A 19,419-nucleotide genomic window follows, 5' to 3' on the forward strand; every position below is an offset into this window, starting at 1 on the left:
TACTTGACAGAGCGAGAGCACGGCAGGGGACAGCAGAGGGAGAAGGAGAAACAGACTCACCACTGAGCAGGAAGCCTGATGCAGGGCTTGATCCCAGGACCATGGGATCATGACCTGAGCTGAAGGCAGATGCCAAACCAACTAAGCCACCCAAGCGCCCCACATCATGTCCCTATTTTATTATCAAATCGTATTGCAGTTAGGCTTTTCTCACAACCAAAATGTAAACCCCTTGTGGACTAGGGCTAGGAGTTAAATTTCTTTGTACTTATTCACGTTCTCTCAACAGAAACATACTGACACCACCTATGTGCCAAGCACATAGGTGCTGGAGGAGGAAAGTTAGGAAGACCCAGGCCAGTCTGGAACGTGGATGATGACAATACCCTGTGACCAATGCAGTAAAAGAAGTACCTGCAGGGTGCCAGCAAGCTCTAGGGGGTTGGGAGATACCCTCAGGAGGAGTTGTGGTTGGTCTACCACATCATCATGCAAAGGAACTGCTTCACCAACCAGTGAATGAAATCTCTTCCCTAGGCATGGGGACAGTCGTGAACAATACCCAGCTCTCTGCTGGGATTTAGGGGGACTCCAAAGTGGCTGAGTCAGATATTCCGTAAAACAAGAGGACATTATGGAACTGTGATGATGCTAAAATAAAGCCAAACCTTTCTACATTAGAACTCTGGGGATCCCTGGGTGGCGCAGCGGTTTGGCGCCTGCCTTTGGCCCAGGGCGCGATCCTGGAGACCCTGGATCGAATCCCACATCAGGCTCCCGGTGCATGGAGCCTGCTTCTCCCTCCGCCTGTGTCTCTGCCTCTCTCTCTCTCTCTCTGTGACTATCATAAATAAAAATAAAAAATTAAAAAAAAAATTTTTTTAAAAAGAACTCTCTGGTATTTCAAAATATGAATGCCAATCATCTACCAATAAAAACAAATCTGTACTTTACTGTGAGTAAAGAAATGAAAAAGAAAGGGTTGTGGAAAGGACTTCCAGGAGACCAACCTAATGAATAGTCTTTGACATTCAGGTAAATAGAGCATCAAATAATCACTGAAGTGGTGACCATGGCAGCCGTAGGAAAGTGGTACTATACCAAGGTCTAGGTCATAGATGGTGAGAGAAAGTTCTTGAAGGTAACACCAGCGCTTCCCCACCAGCAGGTAGAAGACCTCAGCTGACCTCAGTCCTCCCACATCTTCAACAGAGGGACTGGCATAGATAAAGTCTCTCCCACCTCCTGAATTTTATGCTGTTAGGAAATGAAATAAGCAGGATTCACTCTTACACCAACGATAACATGTTTTCCTAAACTAATCTTCAGAAATTTTCCACCATTTACAAACAACGAGAGAGCTTGTTTTAATTTACAACCCTCAAGTTGGTGCTTTGCCCAATTCCAGATCCTAAGGAGATCCTGACCCAGCTCATCAATTGCTAGTTTGTCAAAGTCAAGGATGCCATGAACTATTAGATAACACATTCCTCATTCTTTCCTCTCTGCAGCTTGCAGAGCCTGTTTCCTTATCCAAGTCCTGCCCGTTCATGCACAGGCAGCTGAGGCCTCCATTCCACGAGTCTTCCTTACAGGAAGGGAAATGTCTGAATTGATGCTTTTCGCTAATTAAAAAAAAAAAAAAAAGCCAATGGAAACAAGAAGCTAAACCATATCAAGCTACATAGGATTAAAATGGACAAGCCAAAAAGAATTCTGCCAAGATTAGATTTATAAAATGTTAGAGGGAGATGTATTAAAATTACCATTAAATATCCTTAAGCATTTTTCATTTAAACTTCAACATTTTTATTTACCTAAGGACTGGAAGAGACCTGCAGCATTCAAGTGGTGGTGAGGATTCAACACAGGCTTTTGGATCAGAAACACCTCAGGGGCTTTTCTAACCACTCTCCACCTAAACTCCCTCTTCTGTAAAGTGGAAATACGATCTACTTTGTGGATTTACATAATTTTGAAATTAGTCAATAAGCACATACTACATGCTAAACTCTGGGTCATAAGTACATTATCTAATTACTACAATATATTGCATTTAATTTGTCACAACCATTAGTTCTGCTTCTTTGTATCATTCATTTGTTTGATAACTGGAGATAATAGTTGTGTAGTTATCTATCTGCACAGTGCTTGACACACAGAAAGTGTTTTTTAGGGGTCCCTGGGTGGCTCAGCCAATTAAGCAGCTGCCTTCAGCTCAGGTCATGATCCCAGGGTCCTAGGATTGAGCCCCGATTCCCTGGTAAGCAGGGAGGCTGCTTCTCCCTCTCCCACTCCCTCTCCCTCTGCCACTCCCCCTATGTGTGCTCTCTTGTTCTCTCTTTGAAACAAATAAATAGAATCTTTAAAAAAAAAAAAAAGTGCGGGACACCTGAATGGCTGGGTTGAGCATCTGCCTTCGGCTCAGGTCAGGATCCTAGGGTCCTGGGATCGAGTCCCACATCGGGCTCCCCAGAGGGAGCTACTTCTCCCTTTGCCTATGTCTCTGCCTCTTTCTATGTGTTTCTCATGAATAAATAAATAAAATCTTTAAAAAAAAAAGTGTTTAAAAAAAATAAAAGGTAGCCATTACCCTACAAAGAATATATCATATCATCACTTTTAGAACCACATGGAGAAACAACAACAAAAAAATTTGGAGATAGAGATTGCAATTATGAGTTACTTCTGCTAATAAATGACTGACACTTTCAGAGCTTAATCATTGCTCTTGTGTGACCCAAAAGAAACAAGATCCAATTCAGTTCACTACATCTTTTCTTTCTTTTTTAAGATTTATTTATCTGAGATAGAGGGAGAAAGGGAGAGAGAACACAGAAGAGGAATAGGGAGAAGCAGATATTCTGCTAAGCAGATGATAGCCAGATGTGGGGCTCGATCCCAGGACCCCAAGATCGTGACCTGAACCAAAGGCAGATGCTCAACCGACTGAGCCACCCAGGCACCCCTATTACATCTTCTCTTAAATAGGGTGGTCCTACTCATCATAGTGATCTAGCCTCATCTCACTCCCTACTTTTTTCAAAAGAAAACCAAAAAATCATTCTACATATTTCTTAAAAACCACAAATAGGTGGCACAAACAGGTCAAGAAGTTCAGAAGGAATACACTGGAAAGAATCTAAAGAAGATGGGACACCTGGGTGGCTCAGTGGTTGAGCATCTGCCTTTGGCTCAGGGCATAATCCTGGAGTCCTGGGATCGAGTCCCACTTCGGGCTTCCAGCATGGAGCCTGCTTCTCCCTCTGCCTGTGTCTCTGTCTCTGTGTGTGTGGGGGGGGGGGGGGGGGGGAGTGTCTCATGAATAAATAAATAAAATCTTAAAAAAAAAAAAAAAACTAAAGAAGACTCTTAAGACGACCCTTATTCATTCACTCATATTGTCTCTCTCCTCTGCTCCCAATAGCTTTGTTTTCTTATGTTTATACCTGATTCACCTAAACCACAGAATCTTAAGGTTGGAAGGGACTTTGGAGGTCATCAAAGAGATCACAGTTTTCTTTTTTTTAAAGGAACCCACTGAGTCCCTGCAGTGGAGAAGCACGTGGAATAGTCTGGAAGTCAGACCGCTTGTTTCCTCTCTGACCAATGGAATAATGACAGCTCCTACCTCCTTTCATAGGGTGCCTGGGATGAATAAATGAGATAATGTATGCAAGGAATTTAGTAATGTGCCTGGCACAGAGCAGGCACTCAGTAAATAGGAGCCAGTCTTATTCAGAATTATTCAGTGCCCTGCACTGTTCCAAATGCTTGCCCACCTCTGGTGAAAGCCAAGCCACTGCCTCTTACAGCAGCTTAGGCCACTGTCTGGGAGCTCTAATCATTATAAAGCTTTTCTTTACTTTGAGTTGAAGGAACTTTGGCTTCTATATGCTACCCTCTACGTGGATGCAGAATTAAAGCCCTCAACTCTGCACCAGACTTTCAAGGAACCAATGACAAGTGTCATGTTCTCTGCCCATCTGTTCCTCTACTCTAAATGCTCCCCTGGTTCCTCAAGTGCCCCACCAGCCTCTTTCCTCTGGCCACATCCTGACCTGTCCATCTCCCTCAAAGTGTGTACCAGAACTGCTCCCTGGACTCAAGGCACAGTCTGGCCTGCAGAGAAGACCCATTTCTGAAGACAATATCATTATATACTATATTATACAGACAATGTATTATTAAAGGTTTAAGTGGCTTTGGAAGCAACCGCATTGTGCCATTAATCATTCTAAATTCTAGGTCTACTAAGTGCCAGGACTCCTTTTCCTGCACGCTACCGCTAAGCCATCCTCTTCGACCCGAGGTTTAGGAGATACAAACATAGAGGCTATGCTAACAGTGATTCAGGAGTCATCCTGTTACATTCAAAAATTTTTTTAAAGATTTTATTTATTTACTCATGAGAGACATACACAGAGAGAGGCAGAGACACAGGCAGAGGGAGAAACAGGCCCCATGCAGGGAGCCCGATGTGGGACTCCATCCTGGGTCCCCAGGATCACGCCCTGGGCCGAAGGTGGCACTAAACCGCTGAGCCACCCGAGCTGCCCTACATTCAAATATTTTGGATCATGAGTTTGTCATCAGGGCCCCCTAGGTTCAGCTATCCCTCTCTAGGTTCACCCACAGATTTGATAACTCCACCTTCTCAGCACAACTTACCCTGCAGTCCTCGCTGTGGCCACCAGCCTCAGGCGGGTATAACGTGACAGCACCCTGCCTCAGCTGTACTTCTCTCTAGCTTTCTGCCTTGTGGCTTCTCCGATACCACACTGTGGGACACTGAAGAAGGCTCAGCACTCACACACGTACTAAGCTGGTAGCACAGAGACTCGATACCCCCAGGGCAGCCCTTGACCAAGGGGAGCAGGGAGCCATGGACACAAGCCACCTTGTCTAGCTCTTCTGAGGCACAGTCAGCAGCAGTGAAGCTGGATAACATAATCTTGTGTTGGCTTTTCCTCCTCCTGTTTCTTTCCGCAGTACCCTTTCCTGTCCCTGGGATCAGTGCCCTAAATAAACTACCTGCGTGCCAGCCCTTGCCTAAGGCTCTGCTTTCTTGGGGACCCTAGGTGAAGTCACACGTTAACATGAATAATGATGTAGAACATATGAGCCTGAGGCACGGTACCAAAGTCCTCCCTTTAAGGCTGACAGAGGCCTGAGCCAGGCCTGCCTGTCAGTTACTGAAGCCACTCTAAGGCCACATAACTCGACTCTGACCCAGCCCTCATGCCTCCACTTTATTCAGCAGGAAACAAGGGGATTTGTGAAAGGCTGCACTAAAATTCAGATACGGGAATCAGAATTCCTGCGATCTGTCCAGAATACAGAAGTCTCTTGTATGCAATCTCCCTTCCTCTCCCATTCTCCCATCAAAAAGGAAATGACATTAGCTAGCCGCGACCCATTCTTCCCATTCTTAGGAAAACCAGGCCGCTTCCTAATTCCTCATCCAAATGCTCACAAATCAAGTTTCAATTGTTCTTCTGGTATCTGACACAAGACTTGTGTTAACTTCACAAGTCCTTGCACAGAATCTACTTTCTCCCACCTTTTTTCTTTTACAGACGGAGAATGTTATTTATCTAGGTTTTCATGATTCCTCTATTCCTTTATGACTCTTCAGGAATTCAAAAGTGATCCAGCATTGCCAATTCAGTCACATTTCCATCACGTATTTGCTGCACATACTCACACAGACCAAAATGTATACGATGAAAGTCAATGCTCTATATGTATTTATGCTGCACACACAAACACTTGAATTCTACTGACAGATCAGGATGGGCTGCCTCAGAAATTCCGATGATTGTGCTGTATGGGAGTGCACTGGGGAAGTAGGAAGAGAGATCTCTGCCATCCGGTCTCTGGAATTAACATTCCTGCCCTTTCCAGCTCAACTTTACAGCCCATAGCATCAGCAAAAAACGAATCTCTCCTGGAGCCTCATTTTCCATGGGACACTGATCATTAGAATGCCTAGAAATTCCAGCAGAGGCACCTCTAAAAAGCTCGGGGAAAATGCTATAACAGAGCTCAGCTCTGCTCTCCTCAAACCCAGACTCATTTCGGGCTGGAAGAGACAGTTCTAATGTCTCTGAGCCAGGGGAAGAAATCGTAGTGCTTGGACAGAGACGATTTTCAAACTGCTCTCCTTGGAGTTAGGGTTGGAGGTGGGAAGAGGGAGGGGCATCCACTTTCCATAAGCCTTCAGAGAAATTTACATCTGCAAACAAAAATCTTCTGATATACATCCATAAAACTTGAAAACCAATGCACCAATTGCCTCTAAATAACTTTCCACCTCTCGTACGTCTACGCTCTTTCTACTCAATGAGTGGTCCGCAGACCTGCAGCAGCATCAGCATCACCTGGGGGCTTATTAGAAATAAAGACCTCCTCAATGAGAGTTTTCAGTTTAACAAGATCTCTAAATGATTTGTAAGCACATTATATTTTGAGAAGTAGTCTAAGTCACGTTTGTCTTTTCCTACACATGTTGAAAATGTGCCCGCTGAACACTAGTTCTAATCAAAGTAACACATAAAAGTATCCTACTAGGAGGAGCCAAGAGAACTATTACTACATTTGATCATTTTATGGATAACTTTAGGGATAAAAATATTAGGTAAGCAGATGTTTCATTTTCCTACCTTTAAACATTAGAAATAACGGAAGTGTTTGGATTACTCCTTCCATTCAGGAGATCATTCCTGACAAACAGGCATCATGCTCCCCTATCTCTAACGTATTCCTACTCACTCTTCAAAGACCCAGGGAGTCTGCTCCTTAGATGGCTCATGCATGGGATCCCCCTATGTGTGTGGTTTCCTTAATAAAACTTGCGTTAGAGATATTAAAAAGGCAAGAATTGTGTGGGCCTTATAGCACTCATTTCAAATGACACATTCAGGTTTATTTCTTCCACTCATTATTGCTTGGACTACCCAGCCCATCCTGTTCTCTCCCAGGTTTGTTCTTCCATGGGAACCCCAGCATTTAGTAACTGTTCATAGTCTAACCAATATATATATATATATGTATGTGTATATATATATATATATATATGTGCACTCCCAGTGCACTCCCATACAGCACAATCATCGGATTTCACAAATTTCTCCTCAGGTTCATAGTCTAACCAATATATATCTATATCTATATCTATATCTATATCTATATCTATATCTATATCTATCTATATATATATATACTTGTTTTACTTCCACAACTCAAGTCTAAATTCCTTGAGAAGAATCATTACACCTACTTTACCTTTCAACATGTACCTTGCTCTCAGATAGGGGCTAGGGTATTTGGTGAATTAATATGTGATGAGGAACTTGGTACCACAGTTTCTTACCCAATAGTCTTTGCCAAGTACCATCTGATGGTATCATCTAATGTGTAAAAGAAACCACTGAATCATTTGATTTTTTTTTTCCCCCTGGGAAACCAAGAGAAGGAAAACCATATTACAGTGTTGATATGTGGAATGAGAACAAAACTCTACAACTAGCTTGAGTCCAACAGAGTGACATGATCCTGCATAAAAGCAGGCTATTTTGTCCCAAACTCCACACTGGCTTCTGGAGTACAGGTTTCAAAGCAAGGCCCCAGCCTTGACTAGCTAACCAAGAGAGAAAGAAAGCTCAGCTCCCATTCTGAAAGTTCTGCTTTCCTTGGGAGATTCCTGCCTCAGGCAGCTTCACAGATTCAAAAAAATAGCTCAGAGGAGATACCTGATTCTGCATCTTAATCTATGTGAACTGGTGGAAGTCAGTAAGGCCTTGGAAGGAATGATTAGGAGGAATGGAAAGAAAGGAACCAGCCAAAAATTCAAAGCAACAGTAATATATTAAAAAGAAAAAAAGCACCACACCTTTCCTAGCAGATGAGTTATACAGAGCACTTCACTCAGAGATGCAAACCTCCAAATTTCTCCTCAGGTCAAGGAAGAGAGGTACTTTGTCTTCTCTGGTGGTGTCACCATTCTCTTTAGAATCACACCTGTGCAGGATTCACTGGGAAGTTTCCGGCTACTTCTCAAGCCCTCATGACCTTCATTTCACCCTGCTTTGTTTATTTAAACATAAACACACCAATGGACTGCTGTTAAGTTTGTCTGCTTCTTACTTACTTTGATGGGACCTGTTTATTTTTTTATTTTTATTTTTATTTATTTATGATAGTCACACAGAGAGAGAGAGGCAGAGAGAGAAGCAGGCTCCATGCACCGGGAGCCTGACGTGGGACTCGATCCTGGGTCTCCAGGATCGCGCCCTGGGCCAAAGGCAGGCGCTAAACCGCTGCGCCACCCAGGGTTCCCATGACGGGACCTGTTTAGAACACATACTCAGTTGCTGAAGCCCTAGAGCACCCAAACTAAACAACCAAATCCAATTTCTTCACAACAGAGGGTATAAATGTGTGTGACCTGCCACCCGTCACACTAGGTCAACCCACAGAAAATGACAACACCCTAGGTGGAAAGTGCTTCAGATAGAAAGTCCTTACACATCTCATTCAACAAAACGACTTCTGCTTTTCATATTTACCAACTGAAAGAAAAAAGTGTTATGTAGGAAAACTGGGCCAGGGTTGAATTTTTTTTAGGATTCAACATGATAAAGAATAGAACAAAACTGAGATGCAGATGATGGAGTGAAGCAGACTCATATCTTTTCAGGGGGCCAAGTCATCTACAATCTCTTCCTGATAATCCTTCAGATAAAAAGAGTTCCTGTCATCTACAAAATCATTATTCATATAAAGTCTACATTAATTCGAGACAACTTTACATAAATTAGAGGCAAATTTAAGCCTGAGTGATAGAATAGGCCCTCACTGCATTATTAACAAGTAACTTCTGGACAATAACAAGGTTTTATTAGCTCCATTTTACAGATAAGAAAACTGAGGCTCAGAAATTAATTGACTAGCCCACTCTGATTTCAAAATCCAAACTCTAAGAATCCTTTACAACATATGCCTTCCCATGGATACAAATAAATGCCCACCTGGACAATACCTTCTTTTCGTTTCCACATCAATCCTTTCTTCCCCACAGATCAATGCTGAAAGCAACAAAGCTGTCCTGAGCTGATGATGCCACCAGGTGATCAAAATGGAAACTGAACTGAACCAAACTTTGCCTTACTTCTCCCATTTTTGCCTCTCAGAGAATCATGCATATATTAGAAGGTCTTTCCCAAAAGTGTACAAATACACACACAAATGCACACACAAACATACACCTTCCTTCTTTTAACTCCTTTCCTAAAAGCCCTGTTGGGTTTTCTATCATCTCTGCAGGATTGAGTCCAAACACCTTAGCTGGCAAAATTCTGCATACCCACACAGCATCTGTTTTAACTTCGGCCTCTTAGAGGTCAGCATTCTGTACTCTCCTAGCCACTCTGAACTCACCATTTCATAAGGCAACATTTTTATCGAAGCTATCCCTTCTGCTCGAAAAATGCCTTCATGCCTACTCTCAACAATCCTTTGGACTTACTGAACCAACTCCCATGCACCCTTCAAATTCAACACAAACACATCCCTTCTCCAGTGAAGTCTTCTCTGACTCCCCCAGACAATTAGCTGCTAGATTCACAATGCTCCCAGAAGCCCTCCCTCCATCCTTTTTATTCCCATACCTATGCTTCAGCACCTATGATGCCACATTAGTCACTCAACACTGGGTATCTATGCACCAAGCACTGGAACATAATAAGGTACCTCTGTGTTCCCACTGCACAACACAGGGGCAGGACAGCTGTAGGTAGTCAGAAAATGAGTGCTGAATGAGTAAGCAAAAGGAAGAACTCCAAACAGGATCTTCTCCAGTATCATCAGAAAATTCTCAATTCTTCTGCTTTCCTTTGACTCCATTTGTGATCTAAAAAAGTAACTCAGGGTATGGCATGCCAAACACCATAAAAAAAATCACAAAAGCAACATATTCACTCTCTAAGGAAAGTAAATATGCACACAGGTCCTTTTTCAATCTCCACAATTAGTTTTGTCTCAAGCATTGCCATTTCAGATCTTTTCTCTTGTATTTAAATGTTAAGTAAAGCAACAATCTTTTTGCCATTTATTTATTACAAACATATGCAATTGCCCCACAAAGTATGCACTGTTTTGTAAGTCTTTATGGATTTACTTGTGCACATCAATTTCTTACAGTTTCCATTGAAAAACTTATTTCAAGTCCAAATGACAAAAGTCATGAATAAACAATGCCATCCAACCTATTTTTCTTTAGGAAACTGCAAGTAAAATCAAAAAGTTCCATTTTTGCCATTTTTATGCATCACAGGACCTGTTAGGCCCAGAAACAAACTGAGACTCCAGAAGTCTCCAGGTTAATCTGGGCTGGTGGCTAAAGTGCTAATCTGCGATTTGAGGGTTCTGGAAACCAACTTCTACTTAGGAACAATACCCACTTACACATAATCTAGAGTGAAACTCTGTCTTTCTCTCTCTCTCTCTCTCTCTCTCTCTCTCTCTCACACACACACACACACACACACAAACCCATAGAGATTGGCTCAACCATTTTTTTGGATCTCAGATGACCATGAACCCGAGGCAAAGGATAAACCGGTGAATCACTAACTTCTCAACAAATTCTAAATTTAAGAGACTAAAAAGTTAGCGTCAAAATACATCCCACAGATCTCCAAACAAACCATGTCTGATGTGAAAAATTATCTCTATTTAAAGTCAGTCCTGGAGAAATCAGAGCCAAGTTCATACTATGACTAATTAAATTTTTTATTATACTGAGATCATGCCTCAGATATGAATTTGGTTCCCATTCACCAAGGTTTAAAATCTCTCAACACCAGAAGAAATATGTGTTTTTTTAATTGATGATTACAAAGTAAAGTAAGTGAGACATGATGATTTTGGTATAGGAAACCTCAGCCAGCCAATGAATGAGTCATTCTACACAACCTAGTTTTCTGAATGGGTATGAGCCTTACACACCAAAACAGCCTTGGAGGTTAATTATCTTGAGTGTCAATATTTTCAAAGTTTATGGCATATTTCCCTCTCTTCTCAAAAAGCGTATTTAAAAACGTACCATTTCTGGTAGTTTACTCTCATTCATGGTAAACAGTAATTACTGATTTACATTATTACAGAGTAATGCCTGCAAGATCAATTGAGGGTTCCTACTCTCACATTCCCAAACCTCCAGGGCTTCTGTTCCCAATTCCTGTGTCTTAAGTTATAATGTCTCTATCTTTCCCAGCTGCCAAGCTCTCTAGGGTCACTTTGCACTGCTGGTTACAGCTGCCCACGTCCCATTCTCAATGTGCTACCCCTAATTTGCTATGGATTACTTTTCACATTAAAAAAATTGTTAGGGTTGTTGTCTAAAATAAAAATTTTAAAAAATAATAAAATAAAAATATGTTCTAAGAAAGGGTTTGAAGTATTCTCTCATACTTCATGTCATCTATTCTGGTTGCTGAGTGGGCATTTATGCCCCTTTCCTGGTTCTTGGCTAGGTTCCAGATACGTGAGAGCGCCACACTCCAGACATGGATATACCATGACAAATCCTGATGCTCTTTATGATCCCCATAGAGAAGTATATGGAAGCATCACACAGCCTTCCTAATGAATTTCTGTCCTGGCCACACAACAAAACAAGTGCAAAGGTTTCCAAGGAAGCAAAATCTCCAGGTTGAAAGATTAATTCAGAAACCGGAAAACAGTCCCTGTCTTACGTAATGGCTCTAGATTTTGTACCTCTATAGCACCTGGCAGCATGAACAGGTAGGTTTACACAAGTAAGTGCAGTAAAATAAAATTGGGGGTGGGAGGAGATTACCAAATGACTTATAAAAACTCAGAGAAGTTCATATTTTTCTTGGGTTTATAAATGACAAGATTTTTTAGAGTAAGCAACTACTTTTTATACCACACATTTAATGCTTTCACTTGCTGAACTGATGCTATGTGGAGAAAAAGTCTCTTTTAACTCAGAGGGCAAAAAATGTTGCTCTAACATTTGAGTAACCTAAAGATTCATTATCAGTATTTGAAATAGTCTCTACAGGCACTGAAGTCAAGCATTCAACATCAATTACTATACTTAAATCGTCTGCATTCTATAACACACGAAAGTTTACATAACCTTATTTGTCAAACCTTGAGAAAACAAATATCAAGCAGGTGAACCAGGCAACCCTGTCATATCAAGGACAGAAGTCAAGAGCGTAGATCATCGGTTTTCCTAGTTATGCTCCTACACCCTTATGCAGGAGGCTGGCCCTTAGGCTATTTATAAATGTGGAACTAAACTGAACAGAAGGGGCCCTGCCTCTGCCACCCTTGTGAGTAACAGGGTGGGCTGTCTGGGCTCGGGGCTGAATCCCAGTGGGGCCTGTGTGATCTCTCTCAGTGTGGCCTTCCACACCTGGCAGCACAGGGACCTCTGGGTGCAGCCCTGAGTGGTCAGGAAAAGAGCTGTGAGGATTTCCCGGCTGACTTCCAGCCTATGATTCTATATATGGAAACATCCCATCCAAGGGTTTTCAGCCTCATGAGCACCACATCAGGGAGGAGGAGTAAAGAGGGAGGCCAGCTCTCCTCTTGCTGCCCTGACAGCACGCTCACTCACTTTAGTTTCTCCCAGGCCCGGCTGCCCTGGACTGGACCTTGTCATCAAATGGCAGCCCAGACCTCTGCTGAGTCTTGCAGGCTGGCGGCTTTAACATGGAACAGCTGGAAGAGGACCCTGCATTCTTTTCTCTGCGTAAACACTGGGGGCTCTGTTCACCCTCCTGCTGCAGCATGAGCTGAAGAATTTCCCCTATCCAAAATTACAACCAACAGACCTTTCTCCATCCCATTTCCTTACCCCACACCTCCCCACCCGGGGATATAATTTCTGTCTGTCACCACCCATGCTAGCAAATAGAAAACTGCTGAACCTTCCCTGTATATTCACTTTCTATACTAGTTGAGATGTCTGTAAACGCTAGCAGAGTAATATGACACAATTCTGTTATATTCAGTAAAGTTTTCCAACAGAAAGCATTAAGGGCCCTGGTTCATGCCTGCTTTCCACCGAGACCCTTCCTGTAAGATCCTTTCTACAAGATTCCTATCAATACCAGAAGGCCCTGAAGGATAAGTATAACCCCACAGTATACAAACTGCAAATACCATCTGAATAGTCTGTAGCGTCACCTGCGTATTGGTCTGAAGACAGAGCTCTAAAACTGGAATATCCATGGGGGAAAAGGAAATAATAACATTGAATTTCCATGTATTCCTCATACAGCCTAATCAAAGCTTGGCTTTCTGAAGGGCAGTCCGGCTTCTTCATGTGTTGCTGAAATCCAGAGAGCCACGTTGCCCAAAAGAAAAAGAATGAGAAGGGGGGTAAAAAAAAAAGCCCAGAAAATCCAGACTCTACGTGACCTGACTTACTTATTTCCCAGGAAACTGCATGAGAGAAAAACCAATCATTCATGCTACCGTGGCTACCACACGGAATGGGCTGAAGGAGTTGACAGTAGGCAAAACCCCAAAGCGGCCGGCGGAGGTAAGTGGGCGGCAGGGACCGGCTGGGGGGGGGGGGGGGGGGGCGGCGGCCGAGGGCCCCGGGCTCGCGCCCTCCGCGCACCCGCCGGGAGGAGGCCGGGGGCGGGGCCCAGGCCGGAGGCTGGGCAGCAGGACGCGGTGGGGGAGGGAGGCCGGGGGTACCAGGCGGGACAGCGGTGGCCGCGCACTTACCGGGGCTGTTGGCCTCGCCTTCCAGGACGTGCAGCTCGGCGCAGTCGGCCAGCGAGTGCTCCAGGCAGAGCTGGAGGAAGCGGGCCTGGGTCTGGCTCACGCGCTTCAGCAGCGACAGCAGCGCAACAGTCTGCTCGCACTCGTTCCAGCCCTTAAACCAGCCCGCCAGCACCCCGACCTGGTCGCGAAACATCATGGTTAGGGGGCGGCCCTCGGTCTACGAAGCCCCCTCGGCGCCCCAGCCCGCCCCGCCCGCCCCAAAGTTTGGCGGAGCCGCAGCCCCACGGCCGCCGGAGACGCGTTCCCGTTCCAAGGTGGCTCTGGTGCCCGGACGCTGCAGGTACTGCCTCGGCTCCTGCCTCTCTCGTCTGGTTGCAGTTACGTTCCGGCGGTTCTGGCTGATTTCCCCAGAGATGATGACAGACAGTAGCACGGAAATGTTTCTTTTTCAAAAAAAAAAAAAATAACGATTAAAAAAAAAAATTTCCCCCCAAGGCACACAAACTGAAAGAATGCTCTTTCCCCCCCTTCGCGCAGCTTCGGGATGGTGATTTCCGGCGTCCCGGGGTCTCTTCCCCGCTGGGCGGCAGCTCGGACCCTTCACACCCGCATTCCCGAGCGGCGATCACCACTGGAAGGAGAGAAAGGCTGCAGTGAGACCTCGGCCAGCGAGAGAGCGCGCCCGGGAAACGAGTGCATCAGAGGGGGCGGGGGGGCGCCCCGCGGGGGGTTTGGTTCCCCAGATTCCGGCAGCCCCCTCCGCACCCGGATGCGCGAGAGGAGCTACTGCCGTGCTGGGAATGGCCAGGAACCTCCTTCCCAGGTGCGGGAGGAGACCCCACGGCTTCCTGTTGCTGCCTCTGCGAACGGCCGGTGCTCCCCACACACCCCACCCGGGGTGGCCTCGAGGGCTGAGCCTGCAAACGCCAGCACCAGCAACAGATCTTCCTCGCGCGGAAAACTTGCAATGCGGCTGCGAAGGGGCGCGGGGGTGGGGGTGGGGGCTAATGCAAAACAGAGGCGGAGGCAGCAGCAGCCCGAGTTCCTTCCTCCTCCTCCTCCTCCTCCTCCTTCTATACCTCCTCCTCTGCCCACCTCCTCCTCCTCCTCGTTCTCTACCTCCTCCTCTACCACCTCCTCCTCCTCCTCTCTTCCTCCTCCTCCACCTCCTGGAGAAGCAGCCGAGCGGCTGCAGCTCCATCTACAGCAACAGCCAGCATCTCCACCGCCAGGCGCCCCTCTGGATTTAGGCCGTGAGCAGCCGCGGCAGCAGCTCGAGACAAAAATAAACTCCCCACCCAAAGCTCCGCGCCCAGCGGGCGGAGGCGCAGCCGGAGCCCCGGTTCCCCCGCGCCGCGCCGCGCCGCGCCGCGCCGCGCCGCGCCGCTCCAGCCCGCCCGGGCGGTCTCCGAGGGCCTGCTTCGCCCAGAGCGATCAGATGTGTGCGTGCGTGCGCGTCTGTGTGTACGAGCGTGTGTGCTTTAGGCATTCGCCCCGGCTGCCACCGCCTACGGGCGGGTCCCGCCGGCCCAGCGTCTCGCCCGCGCTTCCCAGGCCGAAGGCTGCACGGCCCCGGGCGCGCGCCGAGCGCGGGGACAGCCGGAGTCCCGAGCCCTGCTTCCCCCGGCGGGCAGGGCGGCTCCGCGGACACTGCGGCTCCGCGCCGCCCGCACACGCCCCCCAACGACCGCAAAGAAGAAAGTTCGGCTTCGGGGGCTCCCCCCGCGCACGCCTGTCCGGGGGCCGCGGGCTGCGGGGCGCAGCGCCCGGCGGCTCAGCCCTCGAGGGGCCGCTGGCAGCCAGCATCCCGCCTCCCGCCTCCCAAAGTTCTCGAGCAGAGGGGAAGTCTCTCGGGAAGGCGACCCAGGGACCCTCCGAGGGCGGGAGGCTGGGGGCGCTCACCTCGGCGCGGCTCATCCCGGCGGCTCGGGGCCCCACGCGGGGGTCGGGGCCGCGGCGGCTCTCAGCGAGGCTGCGGGCGCCCGGGGCGCGGGCCGCGGGCCATGCCGTCGGGGCGGGCGGCGCTGAGAGAGCGCGGCGCTGCGGGTCCGGGCCGCCGCCGCCGCCGCTGCTGCTGCCCCCAGTGTCGGCTCGCGGAGGACTGAGCCGCCGGAGCCGGAGCTCCCCACATGCTACTGATTAACATACACCATTACATCATGGGCTTGGCAGGGAGCGCCCGAGAGGGGGGAGAGGAACCCGGGCGGCGGCGGCGGCACGCGGGGGGAGCCGGGGGGAGGATCCCCGGACCCGGCCGGCGACGGGGTGGGGGGGCGGATTCCTCAGTGGGGACCGGAGGAGGGGAGGGGAGGGGAGGGGGGGGAGAGGGAGGAGCCGGATGGCGCGGAGGGGTCGGGCTGGAAGGACCGCCCCGCAGAGGGAAGAAGTTTGGAGAAGGGGAGGGGTCCGAGCGGATTCTTCCCCTGGCCTCCAGGGAGTTCTGGGGAGGTCGGGGCCCTACGGCCGCAGGAGCGCTGGCAGCAGAGGACCCGAAGGGCGCCGGCTGCGCGTCCTTGGGAATGTGGTTCGCCGACTCCTGGGGCCCGGGGACGGCTGGTCCGCTTGGCCCGCGGGCGGCGGAGACCTGGGGTCACGGCTGCTGGGGGCGTGGGCGGGTCCCCGGGATGGCTGAGCCCAGGGCGGAGGCAGCCGAGGGGCGGTACACGGAGCTGGACGTGCGTGGGTGCCGGGCCCGGGTGGCGCTGGCCCGAGGGGTGCGAAGAGCGCCTGGCCTGATCACCCCTCACCTGGCTCTGGCCTTGGCCGCCCTTTGCTCTTGTGGGCGGCCTCGCGGGCGACCTGGCGCCCCTCTTGGGCCTCGCTGTCCCCTGGGGAGGCAGCCCGACTGCTAGGGCCCCCTGGGAGCTCGGCCTGGCGCGCGGGCGGTGGCGGCGGGCCCGGAGTGGGGAAGAGCGCCGCCCCGGGCGGCCGCGAGGCGAGCGAGGCCACCTGTCGGCTCGCCTGAGTCGCGGGGCCGGCCAGTTCACCTGGGCCTGCGCGGCGCGCGAGGCCGGGGCCTGGGTCAGAGGTCCACGTGCGCGCAAGAGAACAGGGGCGTGCGGCGTGGGGTGGGCTGGAAAGGCATAAGGTGAGCCGGAAAAGTGCTGCCAGCTAGTCTCAAAAGTAAAGGACCAGGGGCGCCTGGGCGGCTGCGTGGTTGAGCATCTGCCTTTGGCTCAGAGGGTCGTGATCCCAGGGTCCTGGGATCCAGTCCTAAATCAGGCTTTCCTGTGCCTGTGTCCCAGCCTCTCTCTGTGTGTCTCTCATGAATAAATACATAAAATCTTAAAAAAAAAAAAAAAAAAGAAAAAAAAATGAAGGATTGGTTAAAAATCCCCTAAAACCTAAAAATCACTGTACCTGCTATTATCAGGTGAATATTCACGGGTGGACTCGAATGCCAAATCCGGCCAGCTCCGTGTTTTCAGTGAAACGCTGAGCCCTTGAACATTTTCTCCAGTAACTTGAAGCTTTGTTTATAAAAGAGTACTTCTGAGAAATCAGTGAAATGCGTGCTTCAGACTCAGCCTTCCCTACTCTCGCTAACACAATATTTTTGTAGATAAAGTATTTGAGATATTATTCCAGTAATGAACATTTCCGTTTTTCAACTCCAGCGTATGTCCCTGGAATTTCAATCCTGCTTTCCTTCCTCAAATCTAGTTTCTGCACCGTTTACTAGGTGTCAGACATGTGGGAGCACCTATCTGTTGGGGGTAGTGAAAGGGCTTGTGGAGCTGTAAAAGCTTAGGTGTTACCATTAAAATAGGGTATGTGAATAATTTTTAAGTCCATTATCAACCAGGAAAGGTATCTGCATGATTTAATGAATGTTTTCCCTGAAATAGAGAATTCTAAAGACAGTGAGGATTTTTTTTTCTTTTTATTATTATAGGGGCAGAAAGATCTTGACATCATTTGCTCCAAGACATTACTATCAATTAGCTAGTCCTAAGTAATAACTCCTATCAGGAAATGGGGAGGAGGGTTAAAGTGGTCTACCCTGGTCCTATACCTTGCTATCAATGGCAGCCAGAAAGTACAAGTTCCTCATCTGAGGCTTTTGAAAACCGCCAAGGTTTCCACTTTTTAAAGAAGGTAAAAGAAACATCAGTTTCATTAATTTATCTGTTGTCACCTGCACATTATTGAAGGAATAGTAAAACTAAAAAACAATCAACAAACCTTGAGGCAAATGTTCAAGAATTCTACTTTATGCTGAAGAGAATACGCCACCTACTGGAAAATGTAGTCCTTACAGCTTTAACCTAGGAAAAGATTTGGATTTAGCTAATTTTTGAGCTATTTTTGAGAAATACAAAGAAGAGCGTGAATGAATTTTTAGTCCCTCTTGTTTTTGTGGGTTCACAATACTTGTGATTTCCCTTTTCTCTGGGCCTTTCCTCTGATGAGAAAGGAAGTATAGATAAAACCCCATGATGCTGCTTTTTTATTCTGCAAAGTGAAGTCAAGACTCTGAAGGAAGAAAATACTATATCAGCTAAATATATGTTTTTGTATTAAATGTGAAATTTTCCCATATGAACCTGTACCAAGTTTTTATGGATAATTAAAGAGTGGCTAACAAGCACTAAAAACCCACACCACTTGGAGAAGGAATGAAAATATGGGATAAAAGAGATTATTAATAGGTCTGTGTTCACTATTTTTCTATTTATTCACTTGAAAAATACCTATTGCTCACCTACTTTGTTCCAGGCACTGGATTAAGCAGTGAGTACAGAGCACAGGTACTGAGTCTATAGTGGTGATAAAAAGATTTTATCCATATGAATAATGAGGAGAATCCAAAAGATTCTCCATATGAATGACAGAAGAGAATATCAAATGAATTAACATTCTTTTAACATTCTTTTGCTTTTCTCATTCCTAGAATCTGGGAAGGGAAGAAATTGGTGTTTGCTCAGTGAATAATACTTTTGATCAAATATCTCATGTTCAACTGTTTCAAAGATGACTAAGTCCAGACAAATCAGTGCCATGTTTATAAATCACTGCTTAAGAAAATGTCTAGGTACTGTGTGTATCAATAAGATATCTCCAGGAGCCCATGTCTATATATTTTAAATTCACATTTCTTCTAGAAGTAATAAAATAAAACAAGAAAAGGAAGTACATTAGTTATAGAGACATTAAAACATGCTATCTAGGGTGCCTGTGTGGCTCAGTCAGTTAAGTGTCTGCCTTTGGCGTGGGTCAGGATCCTAGGGCCCTGTGACAGGCTCCCTGCTCAGTGGAGGGTCTGTTTCTCCCTCTGCCTCTGTCTCTCTGCCAGCCTGTGCTCTCTCCCTGTCAAATATATAAATAAAATCTTTAAACAAATAAACAAAAGAAAACAAGTTTTCTTTAACTATTTGCTGTATAAATTAGCAAAAGTCTTAAAATCTCCACATCAAGGGATGCCTGGGTAGCTCAGCAGTCAAAAGCATCTGCCTTTGGCCCATGGCATGATCCCAGAATCCCAGGATCGAGTCCCACATCGGGCTTCCCTGATGGGGCCTGCTTCTCCCTCTGCCTATGTCTCTGCCTCTCTCTCTGTGTGTCTCTCATGAATAAATAAAATCTTTAAAAAAAAAATCTCCACATAAAGGTAAAAGACAATGAATAGTTATTGTTCATTCA

The 19,419-nt window shown here is 47.0% G+C and overlaps 1 protein-coding gene across 3 annotated transcripts in view; it reads right to left on the reverse strand.

Annotated features, from left to right (window-relative positions):
• SAMD4A (sterile alpha motif domain containing 4A) overlaps positions 1–15,883 on the reverse strand; it is a 216,508-nt gene extending 200,625 nt beyond the window's left edge. Inside the window, exons 1-2 of one of the 3 annotated variants that reach the window (XM_041758695.1) lie at positions 15,679–15,883; positions 13,777–14,407 (exon numbers count right to left, since the gene is read on the reverse strand). In XM_041758695.1, coding sequence (XP_041614629.1) covers positions 13,777–13,972 — 196 coding nt within the window. In that variant the 5' untranslated portion in view covers positions 13,973–14,407; positions 15,679–15,883. Of the gene's footprint in view, positions 1–13,776; positions 14,734–15,678 lie in introns of those variants that run through there. The other 2 variants (XM_041758696.1, XM_041758698.1) reach the window with 2 other exon arrangements.
• Between the last annotated feature and the right edge of the window lie 3,536 nt (positions 15,884–19,419).

Source organism: Vulpes lagopus, chromosome 6 (genome assembly GCF_018345385.1).
Source record: "Vulpes lagopus strain Blue_001 chromosome 6, ASM1834538v1, whole genome shotgun sequence".
Taxonomy (NCBI): domain Eukaryota; kingdom Metazoa; phylum Chordata; class Mammalia; order Carnivora; family Canidae; genus Vulpes; species Vulpes lagopus.